Source organism: Lactuca sativa, chromosome 2 (assembly GCF_002870075.4).
Source record: "Lactuca sativa cultivar Salinas chromosome 2, Lsat_Salinas_v11, whole genome shotgun sequence".
In the NCBI taxonomy this organism is placed as follows: Eukaryota; Viridiplantae; Streptophyta; class Magnoliopsida; order Asterales; family Asteraceae; genus Lactuca; species Lactuca sativa.
This window is the reverse complement of record NC_056624.2, coordinates 144,063,146-144,087,628: the sequence shown is the minus strand read 5'-3', so window position 1 is coordinate 144,087,628 and position 24,483 is coordinate 144,063,146. Positions and strand designations below refer to the sequence as shown.

At 37.8% G+C, this 24,483-nt stretch overlaps 1 protein-coding gene across 3 annotated transcripts; it reads left to right on the top strand.

Annotated features, from left to right (window-relative positions):
* Positions 1-7,910: 7,910 nt before the first annotated feature.
* LOC111915134 (protein PIN-LIKES 3) lies at positions 7,911-11,054 on the top strand. Of its 3 annotated transcripts, none has more exons than XM_023910900.3 (11): positions 7,911-8,067; positions 8,192-8,345; positions 8,653-8,732; positions 8,839-8,963; positions 9,058-9,179; positions 9,262-9,435; positions 9,595-9,684; positions 9,980-10,080; positions 10,160-10,212; positions 10,284-10,469; positions 10,560-11,054. In XM_023910900.3, the coding sequence occupies exons 2-11, from the start codon at positions 8,211-8,213 to the stop codon at positions 10,682-10,684; spliced, it is 1,191 nt and encodes a 396-aa protein (XP_023766668.1). In that variant the 5' UTR covers positions 7,911-8,067; positions 8,192-8,210; the 3' UTR covers positions 10,685-11,054. The 3 variants fall into 3 exon arrangements, with proteins under 3 accessions (XP_023766668.1, XP_023766608.1, XP_023766719.1); XM_023910840.3 differs by having other exon boundaries at positions 10,545-11,054; XM_023910951.3 differs by lacking the exon at positions 7,911-8,067 and having other exon boundaries at positions 8,210-8,345; positions 8,673-8,732; positions 10,545-11,054.
* Positions 11,055-24,483: the final 13,429 nt, after the last annotated feature.

Below are 24,483 nucleotides of genomic sequence, written 5' to 3'. Positions count from 1 at the left end.
ACAACCACCACTACGACTCTTTATTCTGATTCCAACCAAACCAGGAAATAAAAAATAAATGGAATAAAAAATCATAAAAATAATCGAGTCACTTCCAGGAGGGGGGGGGGGTAATTCTAGTTTTTCTACTTCTACTAACCACATTGTAGGTACTGTCACACCCCCAAACCAGAACGGAGGAAACATCTGGGGACAGATGACTTCATGTATAATATCATAACAATTGAATAATAGAGATCAAAACATCACAACCATTACATTAAATATTAAATAAGATTACATTTTTGTTCACAAAAGTATTGTTTACATGATATCAAAAGTGTATGACAAAAATGACTAACGAGATGCGATGGCGTCCCATCCACCAAAACTTCTGTGGTTACCTGTTTACTGATTTCCTGAGAATACAAGTGACTTTGAAAAAGTGTCAACAATTAAGTTGGTGAGTTCATAAGCATTTTGTATGAGAAATATTTTGTAGTTGTTTCGTGTAAAATCATAGTGTATAATTCTAGAAAATCCAATATTTTATTTTGAATGAATCGTTAGTCTTAATCCAAAGACTAAAAATGTAAGTAAAGCTGTACCAGAGAGTAGTATTAGTAAGTTATATCTTTACAAAAAACTACGTGAATGTATGTTAATCTCATTGTAAGTCTTAACCCAAGACTAAAAATGTAAGTGATACGGTAATAGAAAATAGTTTTAGTAAGATTTATCTTTTTGTGAAGACTATTTGAGTGTACGCTAACCGATAAACAAAATGTTTTGTCAATACTCTATGTGAGTTATTATAACCATACTAATGCGACTAGTTGGCCTGAACGACATTCTTCAGGCGTCGGAACTGTTACGACATTTGTCACCCTAGACTTGCCGGTCTAACTGTAGCGAACATCTGAGGTAGATCTATACACAAGTGTCATGATCTCCCTCCAAGAGACTCCGATTATGATGCATGAATAATGTGTACTCTGGTAGGTACGGTGAAGCGGAATGTCTCACAAGTCTGTATCAACTAGTTTACGTCTATTGTACTGAAAAATCGTTTTCTTGTAAATGAAATAATTATACCTTTAAGTAATTATATATTTCTTCTGTAATGGTAGTGTAGTGTTTGTGATTTCCAAACTATACCAGTTATAGTTAATCTTTTTTGTTTGCTGAAACTATTTATATAAATAAGTAATAGTTATGTATGGTCAAAACATCATATTCTTGGGTGATAACCCACAAAATAGTGACATAGCTAGAATGTACTCCTTGTTGGTAGAAAAACTATAATTTTGATAAAAAGCTTCCTAAAAACCTTGTAGTTTTATAAATCATAATTTTTATCATGTTTATAACCTAGACTATGTTTTGTTTTGTTAGTTTTGTATTCCAAAACTTGTTCATCGCAAATATCTATACAAAAGCTAGTAATAATCACATCTTATGCAAATAATGACTTATACTTTAACATAAAGATAACACATGCAACTATTTGTGTGATAAACAATTTTTGACTTGTATCCCCCCCCCCTAAAACATGAAAATCTTGAAAATGTGGGGGCATGAACTCACCTTGAGTGGATTTGTGGGTTGTTTGAAGTGATGATGAGAAGATTTTCAAGCCTAAACTCTTGGATGGTGTTGATGAACTTCTTGGAAATGTTATTATCTTAAGTGTTTAACACATAATAATGTGTGTAAAGATGATGAAACTAACATAAAAATGTATAAGAACACTAGGGTATCACGAAATACTTACCAAAAATCTAAGGACCACTTGAAAAATTTTGAACTTGGAAGATCTTAGGTTTGTTCTTGAGAGAATAAGGAAGGTTGAAGATGAAAGAAGATAGTGAAGGTGGGGAAAATGGCTTTCTGCCGAAGGTATAAAAGAAAAAGGGTGATGGGATACTTTCCTTGTTATTTGGGATTTAATACTTGGGTATACGTTGGTTGATAGTTTTCATGGGAAAATGATGCATCTGTCACTTCACTAAGTCAACCTCCTTATATTTTCCTTAACTTCGGGCGAAAACCCCTAAAAGCCCCCTAGTTTTCATGGTTTTCAAAGTTTTGTTACAACAAGGTTTCATTGTGGTTGCACTCATACATAGCTACATGTTAAACCTTGCTTAATCCAAAATTTCCCAGTTGTCACAGGTACAAATTCAAGTTAAAACACTCGGCCAACCACCGCCTCCTCTATTAGTTGCCACCAGCACCATCTCGGCCAACCACCGCCGACATGACCCGCCACCACCAACACTGCCTCGACATTGAACAAAACTATTGACAACCTCCACAACTAAGATCTAAACACTCAAACAACCTCTATTAACCGGTCCCCTCACCACCAACCGGTCGCCATCGTACCATTAAAAATTGTTGTTGCTTTTAGCTAGACTTACCACTCACACCCACAACTACCAATGGTGCTAGATCTACGTACGTCTACATTAACATATATATTGAAACACACCAACACAACCGGTATATCTGTAAACCACCACCATTATTGCTTCTTGCCTCACCACTCACACCTACTATTGCTGTCGGTGTTAAAACTAGGAAACCTAAATAACCATCATCGAGGCCTCTCTCTCGAAACTGTTGTCTTAAATGTGCATGTTAACCATTTATGTTCTTATTTTGCTTTGGTTTGCATAACTCTTACAATGAAGACAATAAAAGAGAAAGAATCAACAAAGGAAATGTGTTGTAAAGATATGGAATCAAATCGATAGATCTGAACTTCCTATGTTTATTTGCTTCACATCTTTTATTTTCTTAAAGATTTGGACTTATCTGTTTCTTATTAGTCTTTTTAGTTTTATTTGATTTTCAGTCTATTTACGTTGTGTACTAGATTTGATTTGTATGTAGGTGTCATCTAGCAAGTAAAAACTGATAACATTATCTAAAATTAAAGTATGTATATAAGATATTTTGCTCGTTGCTTGTTTCTAAATAACAATATCGTAATTGTGATGTCTGGTTTAGGAAATAGGGAGGAATAGCTCTCTTTTGTTAGGAATAGAAAAGTTAAATGTGATTTTTTTGTTAATGTTCGCTTTGTAAATAAAGGTCGGTTATCTTTATTTTAAACTAGGCGTAACCTCGCGCGTTGCACAAGAATGTATTTAAGTGGTTAAAATAATTATGGGAAAAAAATCGAAATATGTTGAAATTTATGTTTTTAGTTATGTTTTGGGCATTAACTGAATTATCAAATAACATAAAAATTCATCAACTTATATTTTGATACTATCTAATATAGTCCATACCTTATAAACTTTACTTTTACTTTTATGATATCCAATATATATTATAAGTTTTTGTATAACATTAATATAATCTACTTTTCTTATGTCCAATAATATTTTTTTGGATAAAATAAGAAATAAGTTGTTTTGAACGAGTTATTAGTAAATACTACTGAACTAATAAACTTTGTATTACACTATTTATATTACACCATAGCATTCAAGGTTTCATATATGAACTTTCAAATATTAAACAATGAAATTAAAAATGAAGTCATACAAAATATATCATTATATATAAATGTCATCAAGAGTTTTAAAAATAAGTCGATTAGTAAATATGATATTTAATTTTAATTACATATTTTGCAAGGCATACGTTTGACTTTATGTTGGTGCGCCGAGAATCCTCTTCCTTAATTTGTACCTAAAAAATTAAGGTGAATAGGAATATAAAATAGATATTACTAAGCATTAATATAAATAATTAAAAAGGATATGTGGATCTCCTACCACCGGTTAAAGACAACATACCTCTCTAATGGTATCGATTCCTATGTGAAATTGAAGTAGTCATTCTATATACACCTTGTTTTCTAATTACATAAACAAATATGAGTAACCAAACATAAAAATGTTATCTTTATGTAGGAAAAATATTTTAGTTAACTAACAAATTAAATAATATAAGTTTAAGAGTTAAGAGTTTCAAAACGTTAATATTTTTATCAATCAATCAATTAAGCAACACAAGCTGAAATTTTTACAATCATTATTAAAAAGAATTTAAAATATTAGATTTTAAATGAATTTTGGTTGAGGTGTTTTGACCTCTATTATATATATATATATATATATATATATATATATATATATATATATATATATATATATATATATATATATATAGAGAGAGAGAGAGAGAGAGAGAGAGAAAGTATAACATATGTATGAGTTTTAATTAATTATCTTTTTGAAACGATACAATTACAAAAAAAAAACATACTTAAAATATTTAATTAAATATTTTCGACATCACCGTATATAACATATGACCAATATATTAATGATTAAACCACAATATACAACGACTGTATTACAATAATCCAAAAACGAAGAAAATATAAAAACGAATTAGTATAACAAACTTAGAAATTAAAAGCTCTAATATAATAGTATATATCTCAAAAAATGGTCATAAGACCACAACCCAATACAAAAACCTTTAAGTTTTGTTTTCTTTCTGAAATTTGTATATGATTTGTATGCATGTCTTCCCAAAAGATTGATCTTTTTATAGTAAACTTTCCACTAAATGCTAATTAAACATAATATAAGTTATAAAACTCTTGAGTGTTAAATTATAATTAAGAAAACTTTTGAGTTGCATTAGTTAAAAAAGAGGATTTCAAATGAAATGGTTTGAGGAAGTTAAAAAAGAAGTTTCAAATGCTTGAGATTCTAAAAAATACTAGCTTTATAAGTTTGTATGATTTTGTATGGTGTTTTATTGTTCATGGTGTTGCAGATGTTAAAAAAGGAATAAATAAAATTTGAAAGATAATTTAACGTTGAATTCTTTTTAGAAAAAATTTAAAAAACTATAAATGTGATTATTCAACAATCCATATGTATTTTATTCAAAACGTTATTGGGTTATATTTTTAGTCGTAATTGCATACAATACAAGTCACAACATTATTATGTCCTATAATAATTTATTTTAATTTTGTAATATAGGAGTCAAATATTTAGAGAAAAAATACAACTTTTTTTTTATTATGTTTTTTTGTATCTTCTGTACGAAAACCGATTTTAATAATCCATTATACATTCGATTAATTTTTAAATATGACAAACTAATTAATTTTTGCTAAATGTATCAATATTTTAAATATAATAATTTTAATATTATATGATGATATATCAATATTTTAAATATAATAATTTTAATATTATATGATGATATTTCCATTGTTTTTATTTATATATTAATTAAAATAAATTAGTTAAAATCAAGAGAAGTTAGATATTATTAATTTTTATTTTATTATTGAAAATAAACAAAAAAATATTTTTTAGCGATCCTAGGAGTTTAAAACCCATAAATATAATGACAATACAACATAGATGTCATGGATTCGGTTTTCAAAATAGATAAAATATTTTTGCTAATATGAAAAAGTTAAATAAAGCTTATAAATTTGAAAAAAAATAGTACTTTTTTTTTTTCACATAAAAAATATTAATGCAAATATAGTTAAGTATTTTATACATCATTTAGAAAAAACATATTATAAAATGTTTCTCCATCCTAACAAACAAAATTATTTGATAAACTCATCGACAACAGGGTTTTAATCGTGAATCATTTAGGGGCCGTTTGTTTTTTTTTTGTGAAGAGCTGCGCAACCACTTTTGTCTGCGCCGCGCAGACAACGCGCAGACATATGCCCTCGCAGAGTGTTTTTTTTGGAAGTGCGCAGACCAAAAAACGTCTACGCGAGGTCTTCCTGACGCAGACATGGGTCACTGTCTTCAAAGGTCTTCAGACCTCATTTTAACCTTAAAAAAAAAAAGACCACCCGTTTTTTTTTCTTTCTCTTTTTGCTGAAAATGCATTTTTAATGTTTATGACATGGAATTAAGTTTGAAAAATTAATTTATTTCAACAGCTGCAGACGTTAAAAACAAACAGTATTCTTATTGCAGACTGCAGACATTTGGTCCACCTCTTCTGCCGCAGAGGCTTGCAGATGTGGTCCGCAGACTGCAAACATTTTGACTTAAAAAAAACAAACATCACCTTACTCTTATTATTTATCCGCATTAAACATGACTTCAATTTTTATCTTTCGAATTTGAACTTTTTTTACTAATATATATTCATATTAATTTCTGTTCTCTCTAAAAATATATTGTAAATAAAATTTCACAATAATATAATTATGATTTTAACTTAAAACATAAGTTTATTTTTAATTCAAAAAATACAATGTCTTTTTAATTATTAATCGAAAAGAAATTACATTTTGTATACAACAAAAACTCAAGTTAATAAATAAAAGACTAGAGCATAAAACATCTTATTTTATTTTAATCAACAATAAAAAATATATGAACTTAACACGTAAAACAATTTAATACACAAAACAATAAAAAAAATTATTTTTTTAATAAGCCAAATAGTAGCAAAATTTTTATGTTCTAATTTTCTAATTTCTATTTGTAGCATAACTTTAACCAAAAATTACGCATATACTTATTATTAAAATGTTTCTCCATATTAACATTTAAAATATGCCTGGGATGTAAATAACAAACAAAATTATTTGATAAATTCGTCGGCAATGTGTTTTTAATGGTGAATCACTCATTCTTATTATTTGTCTGCATTAAACATGATTCCAATTTTTATCTTTCGAATTTGAATTTCTTTACTAATATATATTCATGTTTATTTTTTTTCTCTGAAAGATATGTTGTAAATAAAATTTCACAATAATATAATTATGATTTTGACTTAAAACATAAGTTTATTTTAATTCAAAACATACAATGTCTTTTTAATTATTAATCGAAAACAAATCACTTTTGTATATAACAAAAACTCAAGTTAATAAATAAAAGACTCGAGCATAAAACATCTTATTTTATTTTAATCAACAATAAGAAATATATGAACTTAGCACGTAAAATAATTTAATACACAAAACAATAAAAAAAATATATATCTTTAATAAGCTAAATAATAGCAAATTTTTTATGTTCTAATTTTCTAATTTCTATTTGTAGCATAACTTTTAACCAAAAATTACTTACATATACTTATTACTATTATTATTATTATTATTTTTTTTATTTTTTATTTTTTTTGAAATCAAATATACATATCGATGGAAAGCAAACGGGCAACAAGGTGCGCTACTAGTTTTTTTAGATGTCAAAACTAATTCTTTTGAAAACATCTGTTGATTTAGGAGATATAACATTAAAATGTATGACCTGTTAGACTCTGTTAAGGAGTTACACTGACTGCCTGATGTAAGAGATCCAAATATATCAAGCCAAAAAATAACAAATCACCGTTTGAAACCATTTACCGAAATAAGTTATTTGAACTACAATTAGATGTAGGATCAGGACCCAATGGCCGGCCCAAGGGCCTAATACACAAAACATATATTTTTGTTTTTCTTAATGCATCACGTATCCCACTACAAAAAACTATGTTATTACTACTCTTAAACATAAAGTCCGGTGGGTTTTCATATGTATGAAAAGTTCCAATGTGAAGCCCATTAAGGCCTAATATAGAAAAAGAAAACAATAGAAATAACATCCAGAGTATAATCCAAAAACTTGACATCAATCCTATTAGATTCTATATCCTTTTCATTCTTTTGGTGCTATAAAATTCTTGATTCTTTTGTCTTTTATCTCTCATTAAAATCTGTAAATAAACTATTCTTTGAATATAAATCGGTAAACCCTGATGTTTATCTTTGATTCCATGGTTGATCCATCATTCAGGAGCGGGTGCTGCAAGCAATTAATAAAAACGAAAATCCATTTTAGATTCCATATGGACCACCCCTTTATTAAAAAGTTGATAAAGCTTTTTACTAAAGAGTAGATAAAGCTTTTTATGCATAATTGATATGTATTACTATTTTAATTTAAAGTTATAGAGAAAGACAGCCTTCAGTTCTCCATCTTCAGATAACAATCTCTTTCCCCACTAATTCCTTTGCTCTAATGCTTTCAACATTCTCAATGGAATACGACGGATTGCTTTGAATCTCATTAGGTTTGCGCATGCATATATTTTGTATTTTTGTTGTTTGTATACTGATGCATGTATTTTGTTGTTTATATACACCAGTATTCTTCGACTTCACAATGTTAATGATATATATATTTTTTGGTTTCAGGAAACAGTTTGTTTTACAGATGGGGTTTCTAGATCTATTCTCTGCTGCATCTATCCCTATTCTTAAAGTTCTTATAATTACTGCACTTGGCTCATTTCTTGCCTTGGATTCTATCGATATCTTGGGAGAAAGTACAAGGAAGCAAGTCAATAATGTAAGTTTTTTATTTCTCTTTAGTTAATCAAGAAATTATTGTACTTTAGGACTTGTCGATGTGCACTTTCATGGGCTCTTTTAGCTTAAGCTTACGAATAGTACTAACTATTGTAGTTTTGTTAAAAGACTTGCTAATTAGATGAAAGGTTCAGTTTTTCTCATTATGGAACTCATATATAATCGTGGCTTCAAATACACAAGTTCAAGAAAGTTGTTAATTATTTGATTCAAGAAAGTTGCAAATTTTGGTTAAAGATTCGATTTTTTGAATACGGGACTCACAAGATTTCTTCCTATTTGATCAGATTGTATTCTTTGTATTCAGTCCAGCACTAGTGGGGAGCAATCTTGCTAAAACAATCACTCTCGAAAGCATCATTTCCATGTAAATTTTCTCCAATAGGTTCTTGATTATGTAGTCAACTCATTTACTTGATCCGTTGCTTTAAAATGGTGTCTCTATTTTGAATGTGAATTGTTTCAAATTGTAGGTGGTTTATGCCTATAAATATTCTTATTACATACATAATTGGGTCAACACTTGGATGGGTGCTTTTGATCATCACTAGACCACCTCAACATCTAAAAGGTCTCATCCTTGGTGCTTGTGCAGCAGGTAAATTACTTGAACCCTATAAAAAGCACTAAATATTATTCCCTTTTTAAGTTAATGTATTTTTTGATTAATTTTGATTCAAAATTAATCACAGGAAACCTAGGAAGCTTGCCTTTGATTATAGTTCCAGCTGTATGCAAAGAAAAAGGAAGTCCTTTTGGTGACCCTAATGTTTGTCGAGAGTATGCCATGGCTTATGCTTCACTATCTATGGCTGTATGTACTTTTACTTGGAAAATTTCGTATGATTATTTGTTTGAAGTCGACCTAATTAAGTAATTAACTACACTTTTATCAGATTGGAGCAATATTTTTATGGACTTATGTGTATAACCTAGTACGGGTATTCTCGAGTGATTACCAAGATTCTGGTAACAATGGTGTCAAAGAAACGGTAGCCATGCAAGAGGGTTTGAGTGAAAGCTTCCTCCCATCATCTTCATCTATTATTCACATGAAGGGAAAAGCTAAGGTTGTTTTTCACTTTCATTGGAGTAATTTGTATCCGATATATATATATATATATATATATATATATATATATATATATATATATATATATATATATATATATATATATATATATATATATATAATATTACTCAAAAGTTAGAATGTTATATTGGATTAGGTGATGCTAGACACAATGAAGCAACATTTGGTGAGCTTTTTACGTGGGATTGACTTGAAGATGGTGTTGGCACCCTCAACCATTGGAGCGGTATACTGCTTTATTTTTTGAATGGCAAGTCATCTCAAGGTTGAAGCCTATGGGATTCGAACCTGTGTCAACTGTATTTTGAAGTGTTTTATACCAAGTGATGTGTAGTAATTATAAGATATATCCCAAGTCCCAACGTCCGTTAATTAATGTTTATTTTATTGTTAAAGGCTTAGTATTAATGGAGCCTGAAACATATATGTTGGAGTTTAACTATGTAGTATTCCACATATCTAACATGGTATATATCAACCATATACACATGCTAATTAACAAGTTGTCTTCTATCATAAAGATTGTGGGATTCATCGTTGGAACAATCGCACCCATGCGAAAGTTACTAATTGGCACAACAGCTCCTCTTCGGGTGATCCAAGATTCTGCATCCTTAGTAGGGTATGATCTTCTAAAATCATGTCATGAATCATGATATGTCATATTATAGGTCCAATATATTTCTTTTTTGTTTTCTCAGAGATGCTGGGATCCCGACGATGACATTAATTATGGGTGGTAACCTCTTAAAAGGTAATCTTAGATCATAACTTTGTTTGTGTATATGTATTTGATTGTTTGATATTAGTGGACACACGTTGTAGGTCTCAAAGGATCTGGGGTGTCATTATCGACTGTGTTTGGAATCGTAGCAGTTCGGTTAGTTTTGTTACCATTTTTTGGTATTTCAATTGTGAAAGGAGCACTTTACTTGGGTTTAGTGCATGCAGATCCTCTTTATCTTTTTGTTCTTCTACTACAGTTTGCGCTTCCTCCTGCTATAAACATTGGTATGAGTATGAGACTAGATGTTATAGAATTTCTTCTATATGTTTTTGTTGGATTTTGATGACATGATTTGAAAGTTATTGATATGGTAGGTACAATAACACAGTTATTTGGAGCTGGTGAGAGTGAATGTTCTGTGATTATGTTGTGGGCGTATGGTTTGGCGTCGATATCACTTACCCTTTGGTCAATGTTCTTCATGTGGCTAGTCGCTTGATTTGTTTCATTTGATTGATGCTAAGTTGTTTAATTGCCGATCACAAAAGTTCCAAAACCGGGAGTGAGCTTTTTCACTATACAATGAAAAAGACCGATGATCATTGAGACAGGTTGTATTGTGTTCGAGCAATGCCTATGAGAAAAAGATGACACATTTAGGCTTAAATCCTTGTCGTCGAATTGTCATTGTACGAATAATGTCGATGGTCAATGGGCACCAAATTCAGTGTTAATTAGATTATTAAAATGTAGAATCTTTGATTTATATTTGCCCGAATGTCTCGTGGTAAAAACATAAAAATGCGAATTTCAAGTATTTAATTTTTGATTTTCAAAACATAAAATGAGTCGAAGCTTTTGTTTAGTTATTCGAGATTGAGCTCTTTCATGTAGAATTTTAGTAGTTTGAGTACAAGTCATGTGCATGAAACCTAACATACGAGTTCAACTCTGATTTATAAGAACTTAAGTTGAATTCTCATCAAACAATTTTTAGCCATAAATAGTATATTACTATAAGTATGTGTTAGAAACAAGAATCGATAATCAACAAGAATAAATACGTGAAGAAAACAAATAACTCGAGAATTTAGTATGGTTCACACGCCAATGACAATCTAGAGATAGATTTGCTATTATAACCGGTGGCGGACGCAGAACGTTTGAATAGTGGCGACACAAAAAAAATAAAATTCCCACCAAATGTAACAATATATTTCTTTAAAAGTTCAATATATTAAAACGATCCATTACATCTTAATATTTAAATTGGACATCTACGAATACACATTTTTTTAAGACCGACACATTACATCTGCAATCTTCACTTTCATAAGGGTTTCTTTTTCAACATAAGAAATCATGACATCGTTCGAAGACGTTGCACTCATATTACACCATGTCATTTTTTGAAATCATGGGCTAGTATTTATCACACCATGTCATTTTTTGGACTTCTAAAATAATTATGACACTCATATTTCAAAGATGTTACACCTATTAGAAAAACAATTTTTTTACACTATTTGGTTGAATCGGAGTAGTGACCCAGGACCCCTTGGGCACCACATGAGTCCGCCAATGATTATAACCATGGTAGTCACACACATTCTTGTTAGCTTAGGATTACAAAGTTATAAAGAAATTTATTTATAATGATAAATTGACCTAAAAATGGTGTGGGTTAAACCCAAAAACATTAGCAACCACTCTGGCATTAGGTCTGAACACCACATGCCTGCTCACTGAGCATCACATTAGACCAAAGTAGCACATCTCATAGAGGTATAGTAATCAAATAGTAGGTTGGGACGCCAACGCGTTTAAGGAACTACGTTGGCCTTTGTATTTGACCTCAACGATGGAGTAATGAGTAATAGAGGGTTTGTTGGCAGTTTGTTGACCATGAAATGGTACCATCACCCACAAATAATCAATAACCGAAGGTGGGTCGACAAGTGCAAGGCACCCTCTCCAATATGTGTAAGTATAAGAAATAAGTTGCATGAGTGCCAACGGATACATATGAAGACCATGTAAGAGTGCCCTTAAGGTATTATATGATGCGTTTAAGGGCACTTAAGTGAGGTACCTGTGGGCATGCATAAATAAACATATTTTTTGAATGATGCATACTATGTGTGGCATGGAAAATGTAAGATATTACAATGCTCCTGTCAGTTGTGATAAAGTGATGGTTCGTTTATTGGCTCACCGACCGAAGCACTATGCTTTGAAGTTGTGTCAACTGGTGTGGAAATTTGTTTACATTAGTGCATACCTGCTTGTGTGATGTACTCTATGACATGCTTACATTGACTTAGGAACATGCTTTTAGGTGTACATGTTACTAAGATTCCCAAAAAGTAAGAAAGATGTCCCAAATTGGTCTTGTCAAATTCGAATTTGAGAGCACCAACGAGTTTTGTATTGAGTTTTGTCTCGAATTTGACACGACCAACGTGTACATAAGGAATACGAGAATTTCCACCTTGTATGTACTAGTGTAATGTATGTTCTCTCTGTCTAGTATGTAGTATCTTCTCTTTGTTTCTCATCATAGTATGTTCTCTTGTATAATGTATAGTATGTATTGTTTCTCATAATATTATGTTATCTTAGTTTCTCATAATAGTATGTATTGACTCATGTATGAACTGACTCCTTGTATGTTTCATTGTACTAGAAATAGTGAATAGTGACTTCCTAAACTATACCTATTATAGTTTACTAGTAAGTTGTTTGTATAACTAGGTGTATTGAACTTGAGACAAAAGCTTTTATGTCTTATACATATATACATAATATATAACTAAGGATCAAATGACACTCGGGTAAACAACAGAGTACTCTAAATCCACAACCAAACAAGGAACATAAAATAAAGTAAGTTATCAGTCCTAAGTCCTTCCAACCTTACTTATATAACTTTATATGCATTAGACACGGTTTTGACAATATATAAGTTTAAAAGAGTTTAAAGAAAAGGTTTGGCATGTAAGAACAAGTTTGATAAAGAGTTTAACATGTAAAAGAGTTTGATAAACATTTTGAAGTAGTTTGTTTGATAAAACAGCTAAAAGTATAACAAATCCATTTGTTTGATAGTTATTAATCACATGTGATTGATATAATAACTATAATGTTTCAACTTGTATCCCCCCCTAAAAGCATTTAAAATCATTTAAAAGGTAGATTAAGGGGTATGAACTCACCTGTAGTGAGTGATACGGAAGTATGTTTGGAAAAAGGATGTAGAGTGTCAGTTGAAACCTTGAGCACACAAAGATCCTAATAAACATATAATGACATGTATGTGTATTTGATTAGTGTATAAACAACTAATTATAAGGGATAACAACCTAATAGACTAGGAAACTCTTAGATTGAATAGATACAATTACATATGATTACACACTTAGGGTGTATGGCCACCCTAAAGAGTTTACGGTACAATGGGTTCACGGTCCCATGTGTTTACGGTCCTATGACCTTACGGTCATAACGTTTACGGTCTAGTGAGTTTACCACCGTAAACTCACATCCTTTTGTGCATGGGATGATTTCCAAGCATTTCGAAGGGTTCTAAGTTCCATTCTAGGCTTTAGGAGGGTCTAATGTCTCATTTGCACCCTTAATAAGGGTTTACGGTCTAAGGAGATACACTAGACCGTAAACACCTTTTGTTCATGAAAAATGAATGTTTTCAAGGCCTTAATCAAGTATCCTAATTAGATAACAAGTATATAAGATAGATACTTACAATTTGGAAGCAAAGAAGGGTTTTTTCGGCCCAAAACACTAAAGTGTTCTTGATGTTCGTGAGGATCTTGAAGATCTAGACTCAAAAGATGATATTTGTGGATGAATTCAAGAGTGAATCAAGAAGAAGAGATGTATCAACTCCAAAAAGGGAAGGAATCACTTACATTATTGAAGTTTGGAAGCAAAACCTTAAGATCCTTGGGAGAGAAATTGAGTTCTAGGCTTGAAATGGAAGAAATGATAAAAAATGATCATGAACTATATATATAGGAGGAAGTTTACGGTCACTGTGATCGTAAGCTCTAATGTCCTGACTGTAAGCTCCTTTTGAGGAGGTTTACGGTTTGCTAGATGGTTTGGAACTTTAACTGACAAATCCAAACACTGATTCCTTTGATGCACTAGTCTCAGAATACTCAAAATAGACCGTAAACAGTGCTAAAAGATAGCAACACGAGTCTAACTTTGATAGATTTGAACGTTTATACAAGCTAGAAATTTCGGGTTGTCACATGATGCATATATACTGTTTATTTGAGGTTATCACGGAAAATGCATTTTTGACGTCAACTTAGTGAATTGGACAACTTCGACCCATATTTGAACTTATATTGTTCGAATGTTGTCAAATTTAACCACATGGCTAACTATTTTTTTTTTTTGTAGTCAAATCCTACTTTTTGGGATTTTCCATTCACCACTAAACTCACTATGTATCTTTTCAAAGTACCATCGACATGTAATTTATGTTTGAATATCCAATGGCATCGTATGATATCATTGTCTTTATATAGGACAAGGAACCAAATTTGAAGTATGTTGTTTAAGAAAAGCATTATATTTAGTAGTCACGTAATTTTTCCAATTTTAGTCAAGCATGGAAGATTTGTGATTGACGGGAATAGGAGAGATGGTTTGTCTATAAAGAGTAAATAAGTGGTTAGGACCGTGTATACCATTTTTGAATTGTGTTTGCATGGGGTGATATAAGGAAATAGATGGTATGGGCTAATTTAAGAAAGATGGCTCATAGATTGTAGCACCTGGTTCTTGGTATGTATTCTCTTGTTATATATCTTGCATTTTGGCCTTGGACTCGGCGAGTTGAAGGTCCAACTCGCCGAGTAGAAGCGAGAAGGGACACGGGACTTAAGTGGTGGACTCGGCGAGTAGACCCTGTTTGGACAAAAACCCTAATTCGAGGGTTTGCATCCTATTTAAACGCCTTAACTCGACCTCCTTTGTCCCATTTGCTCCCAGAAGACCCCTATAGCAAACACTAGCCGTTATTGAAGCAATCTAAGGCATTTGGAGTGACTTTGGTGCTTTTGTGATCCAAGGAGGGAAGGAAAAGCTTGAAGGAACAAGAGAAGGCTAAAGGGATCTGAGTTTGTGCACCGTTTTCAGCTCATTGAAGGTAAAAAGCATGTACCTTGCTCTTCCATTTGCTAGATCCCATTTTGTGAAGTTTTAGGGCTTTTCTAAGCCATTTTGGTCACCAACCATGATTGCAAGCATGGTTTGGAGTTGGTGTTTCAGATCTAGGCCCTTAGAGGGGTTACAAGGCAGAAAGGAGTGGCTCTTGCACTCAAAGAAGGCCCCATGCTTTGAGAGGGCTTGTTCAAGGACCTTTTAAGCTCAAAGTCCCATGCAAGCATGTAAAGGTTGTAACTTTACGTGCTAGATCGATTGTAGAAGCATAGATCTATCTTTTGATCAAGGGTTGTACGTCAGAAATCGAAGATTCAATGAGTGGTTGTGACCAACTTGGCGAGTCCGTTCTTGGACTCGGCGAGTCCAAGGTTCCGTCCCATATCAGTTGAGGGTCAAAAGGACCCAGTTGAGTGTGGAAATGTTTTAGAGGGGTCCCAGGGAGTGACCCAACGTTCTGGACTAAGCTATTGTTCTGGAAATTCATGGGACTCGGCAAGTGCATGAACAGACCCGGCGAGTCCAAGGCAATCTTCTTAAGGATGAAGATGAACTCGACGAGTTGTTCATACAACTCGGTGAGTCAAGGACCGGACCTGTGTATCAGTTGATGATGAACTCAACGAGTTGTTCATACAACTCGGCGAGTCGGGTGAGGATTCAGTTGATGTCCATTTAGAAGGAAAACTCGTCGAGTCATCGCCTAACTCGACGAGTAGATACGGGTATGAGGTATAATGGAAGGATAGGGAAACGGCGAGTTGGCGAGCCAACTCCGCGAGTCAGGTCAACTAGAAGTTGACTTTGACTTTGACTTGGTCAGGGGTAAAATGGTCATACCACCCCATGAATTGGTTTAACTTCAGATTGAATTTAATAGTATACAAATGCATTCATTTCCTCCCCAAGACTAGATGTCAGTTTCTGACTAAGTGTTTTTTTGGAATTATAGCCGGAGGATTTCCGGGGCAGCAGCAGCAGCAGTCAGAGGATTCCCGCACAGTTCAACAGCTACTACGAGGTGAGTTACCTTCCAGTAGCGTGGGTCTACGACCACAATGTCGACCCACCAGTAGGGATTGTATGTTAGATGTTTGTCTTTGTGATATTCATCTATGTTGCTACTACCTGATATGTTATATGCTAGTGTGATATGATATTTGATAGTGATAGAGTTCGGTTGTTAGGACTGAAAGGGTAGGTTAGGCACCCTAGATATGCCTAACAGTATGTTATGATATGTTTAGCTACTAGCATGATATGTTATATGAGATAGAGGTAGAGGTAGTAGAAAGGGGAAAGGTCCCCGAGATTCGGTCGTTAGGACCGAAGGGTAGGTCGGACACTCCAGATATGTCTGACAATAGATTATGCTATGATATGTGTGATCGTAGTAGTAGGGGTGAAATAGTCCCCGAGGTTCGGTTGTTAGGGCCGAAGGGTAGTCAGAACCCCAGAATAGCTCGACATAGGTAGGTCAACGCCCCAGAATGGTTTGACACGGGTAGGTCGGCACCCCAGAATGGCCGTACGGGTAGGTCGGACACCCCATAAATGCCTGGCAGTATGTATGTGATGTAATTGTATGGTATGTGGTACGATGGGGGAACTCACTAAGCTTTGTGCTTACAGTTTACAGTTTTGTTTTCAGGTACCTCTTCAGGGGAAAGAGCTGGCGCGGTAGCGGCACATCATACACACACATTGGTTTTTCCGCATTATGAGATGTTCTGGGATTGTAGTATGACATTATTATTATTTTCATGCTTTGGTTTTCAGACACGAGATATGTTTTATGAATTGATATGATCGGATGATGTTTTACTACTAAAGTTTTGCTAACCACTTAATTTAAAATGAAATTTTTGGGTGGAAAAATTTGGGTCGTTACAAGTTGGTATCAGAGCCCTGGTTTGAGGGATTCGGACAGACCTTCGGGGGCGTCTGGACTCAAACCGAGGGATTAAAAGATTTTATAAGAAAGTGGTTTTCCAAAGAATAAAACAGAAAAGTTTTGAGAAGGAACAAGTGTGTGATGTGCGCAACCGGTCGAGCTCAAGTAAGTATTCCCCAAAGTACCCATACAATGTTATGCTATGTTTATCAGATTCAGTAGAACAGCATGCTAGAATAGGACTAAGGATCTAGGAATGATGCCTTATGTGCCTGCTTTATGTGCTTCAGCTGATGAGAATTGCATGCTAGTATTGAGTAGACAGTAGTAGGATAGCCTATTTAGGTTATGCCTGGTAGTATGAGCTTAGCATTATATGCTAGTTCAACTTCTCATTATAAGGACAAATTTGCTTGAGTAGTTTTCCTGCGTCCGAATGCTGCTTGCTTTGTGCTTTGTAGGACTCTGAGTGATGGGAGTTAGTCATTAAGTGAATACGTCACATTACATGTGATCAGAGTTGAATAATCTCAGAGTGCTGGATTTGGCCCTATTGCGCAGCTCTTGTTTGAGTCTAACCGCTGTAGGGACGAGTATGTTACTCGAAGGATTATCTGAGCCTCATAACATGTGATGGTATTTAGGTAATGGCTAACTGGCATTACAAGGAGGCCCTCAGCAGCTGAGGACCGGTTTGGGTGGAGTCAGAGATTTTCCCTAGGGCAAACCTAGAATGGGAATAACAGAGGACCAGCAACGGTGAGAGGGATCTGGTGGAGTCAAAGTTGTCCTTGAGGAAGGTACGGATAAATGTGGAAGGTAGTATGGGCCCGTACTACTGAAAGCATAGGATCCGTACCCGAATTAAGGAGGACTGAGGCAAGACCAGGGAACCTGTAATATATGCGATCCCTTTAGAGGTATCAGTATCACTAATGGTTGCCTGTATGTATTGCAGAATGGTGGTACTACGTCCGAGGCTAGCAGTTAGCAGTTCAGGAGAGGGATCGAGTTCGGGATTAGTTTCCGAACCATTAGATGAGAGGCTACGCGAGTTCATCGCGTCAGAGATCACCAGAGGCATCCTTGAGTCGACCCCCATCATTTTCGGGTCGATCAAGGAAGGGATAGTTGAGCTGATGGAGGACCGAATTAGGGCATTCAGGAGTGACATAACATCTGGCTAGTCAGGATCTCGCACACTGTCCTTTTAAGGACTTCAGGGGCAATGGTGCGCTGGATTTCCATGGGGCGAAATACCCCATTGCTGCCAGACGATGGATTGTGGACATTGAGTCCGCACAGCTGACCAACTTCTGCCCCGAGGGGTCGAAGGTGAGATATGCAGCAGGGTGTCTGAGAGACAGAGCTAGAGACTGGTGGGAGTCTGTTGGTGACTCATTGGGAGCCTCGACTGTTGAGGCTATGACATGATCAGATTTTGTGACCCGGTTCCGAGCAGAGTTTGCGCCAGCGGTAAAGCTTCAACAGCTGGCCAAATAGTTTTTGGACATGAGACAGACTACGAAGACTGTGGCGGAGATCACCGCCAAGTTCCGGGAGAGGCCATTGTTGGTGTCCTAGTATGCGGGAGATGAGGATATGAGGAGGACCCGCTATCATGACATGCTGCGAGCCGACATTCGGGAACATGTTAGTTTTTCAGCTTGCCCTACCCTGGAGTCCATGATTGCCAGGGCGAGGGAGAGGGAGATCGATCTGGAGCATGTCCGAAAGAGGAAAGTAGAGGAGGGGCAGTCGATTGGGGCTTCGGAGGAGAAGACCAAGGGATCAGATGGTAGGCCGAAAGGCCAGTCAGGACCGGGCCGCTGCAGGAAATGCGGCAGGCCACATGAGGGGGCATGTAGACTGGGATCGTCAGGCTGCTACAAGTGCGGCAAGACGGGGCATTTCAGCATGTATTATACTACCCCTGCACCGGTTATTCAGACGTCTGAGTTGTTGTGTTTCCAATACAACCAGAAGGGCCACAAGAAGGCCAATTGCCCCCAGTTGACAGCAACATCAACGCCAGTGAAGGCGCCAGCTCCAGTGACCCTGCGGATCTCTGATAGCCGACAGGGTAAGGCAGAGGCTCCAGTGGTGAGGAGACGGGCATTCCAGTTGACTACCGAGGAGGCATGCGCTGCACCCGATGTGGTGACGGGTATGACTTGTTATTTATGTTGTTATGATATGCTGCTGTGATTTTGATATGTTATGTATGTGCTCTGTTTAGGATCGTTCCATGTGAATGGTATCCCAGTTCAGGTATTGTTTGATTCGGGTGCTACCCGATCATTTGTTTCTCTTGCGCTCAACAAGAGATTTTCCGAGTCTTCAGGCATGTTGGATTTCCCTCTAGACGTAGAGATTGCAGATGACCGTTCGGTGCGAGCATCGACGGTATTCCGAGATTGTGTGCTGAGATTATTCGAGGAGCGCTACCTGGTGGATCTGGTTCCCATACCTTTGCTGGGGAACAAGGTTATTATCGGTATGGATTGGTTAAGCCCCAATGGAGCAGTGATCGATTGCGCGCATCGGTTGGTGCGGATTAGGACCCCAAGTGGGGGAGAGCTGGTGATTCAGGGCGAGAGGCCACAGCGAGGACCAACCCTATGTTCAGCAGCGAGAGCTAGGCGTTACCTCCAGCAGGGTTGCGCAGGTTATGTCACATATGTTATGGATACCCGGGAAGCGAGTAGGGCGACGGTGGGAGAGGTGCCCGTAGTATGAGAGTTCGCGGGTGTATTCCCCGAGGATCTGCCTGTGATACCTCCGGAGCGCCAGGTGGAGTTCAGGATCGACCTAGTCCCCTGGTGCGGCTCCGATAGCCAAGGCACCATATCGGTTGGCTCCTCTCGAGATGTAGGAGTTATCTACACAGCTGCTAGACAAGGGGTTTATCAGGCCAAGTAGTTCGCCTTGGGGAGCCTAGATCCTGTTTGTGAGGAAGAAGGACGGGTCGCATCGTATATGTATAGACTATAGGGAGCTGAATAAGGTAACGGTGAAGAACCGTTAACCACTCCCGAGGATTGATGACCTCTTTGACCAGCTACAGGGAGCATCTTGGTTCTCCAAGATTGATCTGTGTTCAGGATATCATCAGATGAGGTTTAGAGAGGAGGATGTGTAGAAGACTGCGTTTCGGACGCGCTATGGCCACTACGAGTTTGTGGTGATGCCCTTCGGGCTCACCAATGCTCCTGCCGCGTTCATGGACCTCATGAACCGCGTGTGTAGATCGATGTTAGACTGGTCTGTGATAGTGTTTATTGATGATATCTTGGTTTATTCCAAGAACCAGGAGGAGCACGAGGAGCACCTGCGGGAGGTGTTGGAGACTTTGAGGAGGGAGAGCTTGTATGCCGAGTTCTCCAAATGTGAGTTTTGGTTGCGCGAGGTGCAGTTTCTTGGGCACCTTGTCAACCAGAACGGGATTTCGGTAGACCCGGCCAAGGTGGAGGCCGTGATGAGATGGGAGGTTCCGAAGTCTCCATCTGAGATTCGTAGTTTCCTGGGATTAGTGGGCTATTATCGAAGATTCATCCAGGATTTCTCCAAGATAGCCGTACCTTTGACTAGGCTAACAAGGAAGGTCGTGGTCTTTCGTTGAGGGCCTGAGCAGCAGGCAGCGTTCGAGACACTGAGGCGGAGGTTGAGCGAGGCGCCAATCTTAGCCTTGCCAGAGGGCATGGAGGATTTTGTTGTGTACTGTGATGCGTCCATCTCAGGTTTGGGCGCAGTATTGATGCAGAGAGGGCATGTCATCGCCTACGCGTCGAGGCAGCTGAAGCCTCACGAGGAGAACTACCCGACGCATGAATTGGAGCTGGGGGCTGTTGTGTTCGCCCTCAAGATTTGGTGTCATTACCTCTATGGGGTTCGTTATACCATCTACACAGACCATAAGAGTTTGAGGTACCTCATGGATCAGCCGAATCTAAACATGAGGCAGCGTCGGTGGATGGACGTGGTAAAGGATTACGATTGCGAGATCCTTTACCATCCGGGGAAGGCCAACGTGGTGGCCGATGCACTTAGATGCAAGGCGGCACCGATCAGGGATATCTGCATGCGGATGACGATGGTGACTCCACTATTGGAGCGGATGCGGGAGGCCCAGCAGGAGGCCATAAAGGAGGAACATCGGAAGAGTGAGCCCATAGTGGGTCAGGTTTCCTCCTTCGACTATGACAGCAGGGGATTATTGACATTACACCGCAGGGTATGGGTGCCATACCTCGGAGGCGTGCGCCAGATCTTAATGGAGGAGGCGCACAAATCCCAATTCTCCATTCATCCCGGGGCGACGAAGATGTATAGGGATCTTCGTCTAGACTATTGGTGGCCCTACATGAAGCGGGATGTGGCATGGTACGTGGAGCGGTGCTTGACCTGCAGGAAGGTCAAGGCCGAGCATCAGAGACCACATGGCAAGATGCAGCCGTTGGATATCCCGCTGTGGAAATGGGAGGATATTACGATGGATTTTATCACCAAGCTTCCCAGGACCGCGCGGGGAGTGGATTCGATCTGGGTCATCGTCGATCGATTGACCAAGAGCGCCCACTTTATCCCAATTCAGGAGAGCATCTCGGCCGAGAAATTGGCCAATATCTATATCAGGGAGGTGGTGGCGCGGCACGGAGTGCCAATTTCGGTGATTTCAGATAGGGATGTGCGGTTCACTTCCAGGTTCTGGAAGAAATTCCACGACGAGTTGGGTACCCGTCTGCATTTCAGCACCGCCTTTCACCCACAGACGGATGGCCAAAGCGAGCGGACCATCCAGACTCTGGAGGACTTGCTGCGGGCATGTGTTTTAGACTTCGGAGGTAGTTGGGATACTTACCTTCCGTTGGCGGAGTTCCGTATAATAATAGCTATCATGCGAGCATCGACCGTCCTCCCTTCGAGATGTTGTATGGGAGGAGGTGTAGGACCCTGATATGCTGGGGCGAGGTTGGCCAGAGGGACATGAGGATCACCGAAGTAGTTCTCAAGACGAAAGAGAAGATTCAACAGGTACGGAGCAGGCTTCAGACTGCTCAGAGTCGACATAAAATTTATGCCGATAAGCGTCGATCAGACCTGGAGTTCCAGGTCGGAGATATGGTTCTCCTGAAAGTGTCGCCTTGGAAAGGCGTCATTCGATTCAGGAAGCGGGGCAAGTTGGGCCCAAGGTATATTGGACCGTTTAGGGTTATAGCCTGGGTGGGCAAGGTGGCATATAGGCTGAATTTGCCAGCCGAACTCAGTCAGATACACAACATTTTCCATGTTTCTCAGTTGCGAAAGTGCCTGGTGGACGACTAAGCAGTGGTACCCTTGGAGGACATTCAGGTTGATGGCAGCCTGAATTACATCGAGCGGCTTGTAGCGATCCTTGACCGATAGTCAAAGGATATGAGGAACAAAAGAGTGGAACTCGTGAAGGTGCAATGGCAGCACCGAAAGGGGTCGGAATGGACTTGGGAGCCGGTGGATGAGATGATGGAACATTACCCCGAGCTGTTTCAAGATCGAGCAGCAGACTTCGAGGACGAAGTCTAAAATAAGTGAGGGAGATTTGTAGCACCTGGTTCTTGGTACGTATTCTCTTGTTATATATCTTGCATTTTGGGCTTGGACTCGGCGAGTTGAAGGTCCAACTCGCTGAGTTGAAGCAAGAAGGGACACGAGACTTAAGCGGTGGACTCGGCGAGTAGACCCTGTTTGGACAAAAACCCTAATTCGAGGGTTTGCACCCTCTTTAAATGCCTTAACTCAGCCTCCTTCGTCCCATTTGCTCCCATAAGACCCCCATAGCAAACCCTAGCCGTTATTGAAGCAATCTAAGGCATTTGGAGTGACTTTGGTGCTTTTGTGATCCAAGGAGGTAAGGAAAAGCTTGAAGGAACTAGAGAAGGCTAAAGGGATCCGAGTTTGTGCACCATTTTCAGCTCATTGAAGGTAAAAAGCATGTACCTTGCTCTTCCATTTGCTAGATCCCATTTTGTGAAGTTTTAGGGCTTTTCTAAGCCATTTTGGTCACCAACCATGATTGCAAGCATGGTTTGGAGTTGGTGTTTCGGATCTAGGCCCTTAGAGGGGTTACAAGGCAGAAAGGAGTGGCTCTTGCACTCAAAGAAGGCCCCATGCTTTGAGAGGGCTTGTTCAAGGACCTTTTAAAAGTCCCATGCAAGCATGTAAAGGTTGTAACTTTACGTGCTAGATCGATTGTAGAAGCATAGATCTATCTTTTGATCAAGGGTTGTACGTCAGAAATCGAAGATTCAGTGAGTGGTTATGACCAACTCGGCGAGTCCGTTCTTGGACTCGGCGAGTCCAAGGTTCTGTCCCATATCAGTTGAGGGTCATAAGGACCCATTTGAGTGTGGAAAGGTTTTAGGTGGGTCCCAGGGAGTGACCCAACGTTCTGGACTAAGCCATTGTTCTGGAAATTCATGGGACTCGGCGAGTGCATGAACAGACCCGGCGAGTCCAAGGCAATCTTCTTAAGGATGAAGATGAACTCGACGAGTTGTTCATACAACTCGGCGAGTCAAGGACCGGACCTTTGTATCAGTTGATGATGAACTCAACGAGTTGTTCATACAACTCGGCGAGTCGGGTGAGGATTCAGTCGATGTCCATTTAGAAGGAAAACTCGTCGAGTCATCGCCTAACTCGACGAGTAGAGACGGGTATGAGGTCTAATGGAAGGATATGGACTCAGCGAGTTGGCGAGCCAACTCCGCGAGTCAGGTCAACTAGAAGTTGACTTTGATTTTGACTTGGTTAGGGGTAAAATGGTCATTTTACCCCAAGAGTAGATGTCAGTTTCTGACTAAGTGTTTTGTGGGAATTATAGCTGGAGGATTTCCGGGGCAGCAGCAACAGCAGTCAGAGGATTCCCGCACAGTTCAACAACTACTACGAGGTGAGTTACCTTCCAGTAGCGGTGGGTCTACGGCCACAATGCCGGCCCACCATTAGGGATCGTATGTTAGATGTTTTTCTTTGTGATATTCATCTGTGTTGCTACTACCTGATATGTTATATGCTAGCGTGATATGATATATGATAGTGATAGAGTTCGGTTGTTAGGACCGAAAGGGTAGGTTAGGCACCCCAGATATGCCTAACAGTATGTTATGATATGTTTAGCTGCTAGCATGATATGTTATATAAGATAGAGGTAGTAGAAGGGGGAAAGG